Source organism: Brugia malayi (genome assembly GCF_000002995.4).
Source record: "Brugia malayi strain FR3 genome assembly, contig: Bm_v4_Chr3_scaffold_001, whole genome shotgun sequence".
NCBI classification, from domain to species: Eukaryota; Metazoa; Nematoda; class Chromadorea; order Rhabditida; family Onchocercidae; genus Brugia; species Brugia malayi.
The window spans coordinates 4957703-4964657 of record NW_025062477.1 but is presented as its reverse complement, the minus strand read 5'-3'; the positions used below and the strand labels follow the sequence as shown (position 1 = coordinate 4964657).

The window sequence follows — 6955 nt, the reverse complement described above, 5'->3', positions numbered from 1 at the left end:
TTTTCGAACTTTTTAAATAATAGTAATAAAAATTTGAAGATGTTAGATTATTTTTTTAATCAAAATTAAAATACAAGAAACTGGATGAAATTTAAACTTTTTTAAATTGGATAAATAATTTTACAAAACTTTGAAACAAAAACTGAAATATAATAAACAAACGGAAGAGAAACAACCGCTAAACATACCGAAATACACTGACACTGAAAATATTTTTTATTGATTTTAACAAATTTTTTCATTTTTATGCAAATTTTGAATATTTCCGTACTTTCAATTCTGAATTTTTTTTTATGCAAATTTTTTATTCAATCTAATATTTTGCTTCTCTCATAGAATTATTGGTTAAATATGAAATTATTTCATTGTAAAATTTTTTATTTCATCGGTCAGTTATTTTAGACAACTAATTGTATTGCATAAAAACATTATGAGAAGTTGCACAAAAAGAGATTACCGGAAAAGCCGGAAGAGTCTTTTTTTTTCTTGACTGCTAGAAAATGTTACAATTTGCTAGTAAAAATTTTATCTATTAATAAATTATTGTTTTAATTTGAAACAAATGTTATCAAAAAATTTTTTATCTAAAGTTTTAAATTCAAAAAATTAATTCGAAAATTTTTTTGTATTTTATAGTGGAATTTTACTATACTTAGCTTATTAATATCTATTAAAATACAAAACTTTTTTTTCACTAATTAAAGTTACTTAATTGATTACTTGATGGTATCAGTTGAGCAAAAAAATAATTAATGCAATTCTGTGGGATAAAAAACTAATTAATTCAAAATTTGATCCACTCAACATTAATTAAGCTCCAATGAAATGTAAAAAAGAATGAATAACAATTTTGAATAAACATTGAAATTTTTATTTTACTGATTTAATTTTACTTTTGGTAAATTAATAATTGGTAGTAAATGGTATATCTGTTGATAATTTTATTATATTTATTTTTCAATTTTTTTTAGAACTTAATATTTTATAATTTCAATCATCTATTCGTATTTAAAATGCAACAAGGTGATCGAGTTCGTATTGCATATCATGATTTCTCATTTTATGAACGTTTACATAGTTACAATCAATTAGCATGGAGTTCACGTATGGCTACCGTGAGATTTTAATATTAAAAATTAACATTGGAAAAGGGTTTTCTCCTTTTTTCATTAAAAAATAATGAAAAAAGGAGAAAAAAATTAAAATTTCAATAATTTAATTTGAATAATAATTGTATAATTTCAGTATATTGGTAAAGTTGGTATTGTAAAAGATGTAACAATGGAATCCGTCCAAGTAACAATTTTTAGTTGGGGAGTAACAGAAGGTATAACAACAACAACAACAACAACAGCAACAACTGCAACAACAACAACTACAATAGCAGCAATACCTGCAACAACAACAATAATTACATCAAATAATCAACCAGAAATAGGACGAAATACGGTTGTTGAAGCGACATATTCATGGCATCCAAAAAGTATTCTGTTAGCACAAAATATTTGTATGTTAGATGGTGATCGAGCAATTATGATTCGAAATAAGGTTTTGTCTTATAATAAAATTAATTTTGTTGAATTTTGATCATAGCACTTTAAATGTATAATATAATATTAGTTGTATTAAATATAGAATTAATACTATTTGTATTATAGCATTTTTTGCCTTTTTATTTTTGTTTTCTTTCAAATAAAATAATAATTTTTAGGACTTAAAAAATGCAATAATGGTATCAATTCGTATTTTGGATAACGAAACATTTGCATTACGATTACCTCATGCTGAATCATTTATTTGGAAAAAATCAGAGAATTTAAATGATGTAATTTTACCTATATATTCAGGTAATAATAAACCAAAATAAATAATCATAATAAAACTTCTTTTGAATAATTAATTAATTATAATGAACTTTGTTAATAATTTGTTTAGTCATTTCTATTTCAATGAATTTTTAATTTTAATTACTGCTTTTTTTGTGTGTTTTTCGTTTCTTTTTCCTTTTTTTTTTTTTTTTTTTTTTAATGATATATTTTATAAACATGAAATGAATAATTAATTTTTATCCAAAAATAAAAGTGTATATTCAGTACGAAACATTAAAATTATATCATTTTTTGTTCTTTAATAATTATTAGGTCGTAATTTATCAACATTAATGCACGATCGAAATCTTCCAATACATTTGGCAAATATAAATCGAACATCGGAACGCGTCGTATTTGGTGTCATATCAGTGATACCAAATGTAACTGATATTATGGAAGCATTACGTTATTGGGCTGAAACCGGTGATGAAAAACAATTCCGGCTAATACTTTATTATCATCCAGAATTGGTTAATAAAATTTTTAACCTTTTAAATTTTCTTTTTTTTTCTGTTATTTTTGATTCTTCACTCTTTTTTTCTCTAGTATTATTTATTCATATTTATTATTTATTATCATTATGGTATTTTTGAAGAAAAATGCTACTACTATTGATGGACAAACAGTTTTGATGTTAGCTGTTGACTTAGGCCTTTGGTCAGCTGTAGTTCTATTACTTTGTATTGGTGCCGAAAAAAATATTACTGATGCGGAAGGTAATAGTCTATATCATATAGCTGCCAAAAAGTAAGTAAATTTTATCCATTACTGGTTAATTAAAACAATATTTAATTAATGGAATTATAATTTAATAATGTATCTACATCTACTAATTAAATTTAGTTATTTCTCTACAAAAAAAAAAAAGAAAAAATGTTGATTGAAATTATTGAAAATATTATTAGGAAAAATAAAACAAAATAAAATTAGGCAATACTGATTCATTTTTCGGCAACATTAAAGTAAATTTTTTTCTCGGAAATTTGGATTTTTTCTTTTTGGAATGAATTTATTATCAGTACTTTACAGAGGTCATAAACAAATTATCGAAGGTTTAATGTTATTTTTCCCTGATGAAATCAACTGGCAAAATTTCAAAGGTGAAACTGCTCTGCACTGTTCCGTTTTGAATGGTCATTTATCTTGCATTGATCAACTTTTAAATGCACCTACAATTGATCCAAATATACAGGTAACAACAGGTATTCCAGTATCAAACAAATTAAATTTTAATTTTAATCACAAGTAAAACATTTTTGTTTATTTATTTTATTTAGTAGAATTGATCAATAAACTTTTAACATGAAATTTGAAAATTATGTAAAATAATTCTTGTTCTAACATTTTTTTTTTTTGCAGATTTAATTTTTCTTTTCAAAAATTCTTTAACAAATTTTTGTGAAAAATTAATTTGTTTCTTTTTTCATTATATTTCTCAATAAAAAACTTTTTTTCATAACTGCAATATAATACATATTTTAATATTTAAGTATTATATAATTTTAGTAAAAAAAAAAAGATTCCCTATATTTGGATGGCAAAGAAAAAAAAATGATAATAAAGATAAAGAAGAAATGAAATGATTAAGGATAATGATGGGAATACATCACTTCATATATTATCAACAATGGAAGAAATGCCACCAACTCGTGATGCAATGCTTCATCGTTTGTTATCAAGTGTTAAGATTAATCAACTGATAGTGAATAATGATGGATTAACTGCATTACAACTTGCAATTATCGCTAATCAACATAGGTATAATTTGAGAATTTTATTAAAAAAATGATTAGAAGTTAAAAAATTGATAATTAAACTATTAAAAAATGATTTTTAAAAAAAATTGATAATTAAACTTACTAGTCCTTATCATATTTCATTAAAATTTAATTAAGATAAAACAAATTCATCGTACATTTAAATTAATTTGAATTTTGAATTTGAATTTTAACATTTAGCATTGTGGAATCAATGATTCACATGAGACCATCACTTCTTTCATCGGATGGTTCATATTCATTGTTACCATTACATCTTGCTGCTGCATATGGTCATATTAACGTATTGGGAATTATTCTTAAAGTAAAAATTAAAAAAAAAACTTTCAGAATTTTTTTCAGAATTTCAATTTTAATTAATTTTTTTTTTCTCCTCCTTTTTTTATTTTAATTATTTATGATTTTTAATTCAAAAAAAAAGAAGCGAAAAAGGATAAAATAAGAAAAGAATCAAATATTGCTCATAATTTTTCTTTTTTTTTTCTAAATTTTATTATTAGTTTTATTTTGAGCATTCTTCTGATGCAAAGAAAACAACGAAAGCTAATCGAACAGCATTGCATTTTGCAGTGGAACGTTGGGATGGTAAAGCTGATAAAGATATGCAACGCCTTTCTTGTATTCAAGTAATTCATTTCCGATGTTGTATTTAATTAATCACTCATTAAGTAATTTGATAAAATATAGCAGTGAGATGCTGCATATTAATTATACAAAATATTCAAATTCATGAATAACTTAAAATTTATAGTTTTTAAGTGTCCAATTTAAAACTGAGTTAAGGTTTAGATTTTCAGAAAAGTTTTTCTTTTTTGTAATCATTTCAAATATTTCATTTCCAGTTACTCGTATCTTCGGGTGTACCTTTAAATAAACGTGATTGTGACGGAATGACGGCACTACATTTAGCAGCCCAAGCAACTCAAGGAGAAGCTGCAATAAGCAATGATAAAATACAAATTGTATTACAAATGAAAAAATCAAATATGGTAGTTTATTTATTATTTATCATGCTATTAAAAATAATTATTAATTAATTGAACAAGAAAAAGAAAACGGATTCTTATTAAGTGATTTATTTTTTTTGAACAGTTAATATAAATGAGAAAAGAAGCTAAATTTAGTTTATTTAATTAATAAGTATTTTGGTATTAGATTTTTTTTCAATGAATTTTTTAAGTCATCTTTCATTTTTTGAAACTAAAATAAGCAAAAAAGTTATTTTGCTTCAGCGTTTGGAGGAACTTGCATCGACATTTCGTCCGCACTGGCCTGTTGCGGTAATGTGTTTCCTAATTGCGCAAGGAGCAGATCCGCAAATTCGTGATCGTTCCGGATCTGTTCCATTTGAATTAGTTACCGAACCAACTCTGAAATCGTTGTTTGAACAATATGTTACTTGCAGACCAAGGTTAATTACAATGATAATAGTGATAGTGATAATCAGTAATACTCAAAATGATCTTACTAATTAACGTCAATAATGATATTATGTAAGATATTTTTCAATTTATATTATTGAAGTTTTAGCAAACTATATTGAAATAAATAGGAACTGAATAATCATTTTAATTATTAAGGAGTTTTCTGCTTTCATTATTCAACTATTGTTGTTTTAAAATACGATATCTATGATTAACGAATTTAGATTTTACGAATTTATTATTAAATCAAAGCTCTTCCATTTCTTAGTAAAGTAACTACAAAAAATAATGTTAAGAAAATAAACCAAAATGATTTATTTGGTCTAATCTGATTGCTGTTTTCATAAAATATTAAATTTATTTTATCCATTTTTAATCAAATACTATTCAAAAATTATTTTAATTAATTATATTGCTTTTTGCTTACAAAAATTAGCTATTTCACAAATTTCAGATCATGCATTCCAATGAGCCGTACGATAGCACGAAGCTTTGATACTACCGAGGTGACAATGTGTACATTTAACTGTGATGACAATAGAGCAGATATTGTTTTCATTCCATGCGGTCATCGAGTAGTTTGTGCTACCTGTGCCGGTAACACTTTACTGAGACGTTGTCCGTTATGTTATCAGCAAATTATTACGGCAAAAAATTCATGTATGATTGTTTATTGGAAGTTTTTTTTTTTTTTTTTTTTAATCTTAAAATTATAATGTTATGCTATTATTGATTTAAAAAAGAAAAGTAGAAAGAATAATTATGTGTGATAATTATGATAACAAGAAGGAAAGTTACAACTAAATCATTGCTATTGTTATTAAACTATTTAAATTTGCAAATTATTTTGGTACTAATTTTCATTCAAATGTTAATTTGTTATTGCTGCTTACTATTTATTTTAATTGTTACACACATTACTTTGACTTTGCTTACTCATTATGCTTTGTATGTTTGTTAGTAAAATAACCAAGCAAATTGTAAAATAAATGAAAACAGAAGTGCCAAATAGATTTTGCTGACACATTTTGGTACTTATATATGACAGGTTGATTTCAATAATAATGATAAAATGATAATAACAATAATAATAGTTATAATAATAATAAGAAGAAGAAGAAACAATAATTATAATACATTAGATGGAGAAATGGTTGAAATTGGTGGTAATATTATACGATATAGAAAATATAGTGATGCTGAATTGGGCGAAAATATCAGAGTAGTAGATAAAGTTGAAATTGAAAAAATTGCGCAAGAAGCTGTTGAACGTGCCAAGAAAGCAGCTGAAGAAGGTAAATAACTTTTTTTTTCGTTTTATTTGTGTTTTTTTTTTTTTTTTTTTAACGTGTTATGGATAATCGTACGTAAGCTAATTGTATTGATAAACCATATTTAATTTGAACTTAGCTTACATAAGTAGTGCTAGACTAAAGCGTTGTACAAAATTAAACTGAAAATTTTTGTAATCTTTTAAAATACAAATGTGCGAAATATGAGTTGACTTAAAGAAATAATAATAAATAATATGCATATAAAAGATATGCAATAACACAACGAGTAAATAAAATATCTAACGTCATTTGCGTCATTGTTTCACGTTAACACTGCTAATATTTGTATCCTTATTATGCATTTGTGTTCTTTTTTCTTTTACTTCCGTTTTTTTCTTGTAGAGAAAAATGAAATAGTGCGTGAATTGCGTGATAAGTTGGAACAACTGGAGCTCGAAGTTACGTGTGCAATATGCATGGATCAACGTTGCAGCATTGTATTTCAATGTGGACATACAGCATGCGTGGAATGCAGCAATCCATCAAAATTGAAACTGTGTCATATTTGTCGACAAATTATCAAACGACGTACGACAATCTATACGTAA

The 6955-nt window shown here is 24.6% G+C and overlaps 1 protein-coding gene across 1 annotated transcript; it reads left to right on the top strand.

Annotated features, from left to right (window-relative positions):
* Window positions 1-1281: 1281 nt before the first annotated feature.
* Bma-mib-1 (Uncharacterized protein) lies at window positions 1282-6955 on the top strand (the record flags this gene model as incomplete). The annotated part of the gene is made up of 13 exons (XM_043080017.1): window positions 1282-1548; window positions 1712-1847; window positions 2142-2341; window positions 2467-2618; window positions 2901-3063; window positions 3460-3629; window positions 3830-3953; window positions 4150-4275; window positions 4492-4638; window positions 4882-5060; window positions 5528-5691; window positions 6216-6368; window positions 6750-6955. 13 exons carry the CDS (start codon window positions 1282-1284, stop codon window positions 6953-6955), a joined length of 2187 nt encoding a protein of 728 aa, XP_042935951.1.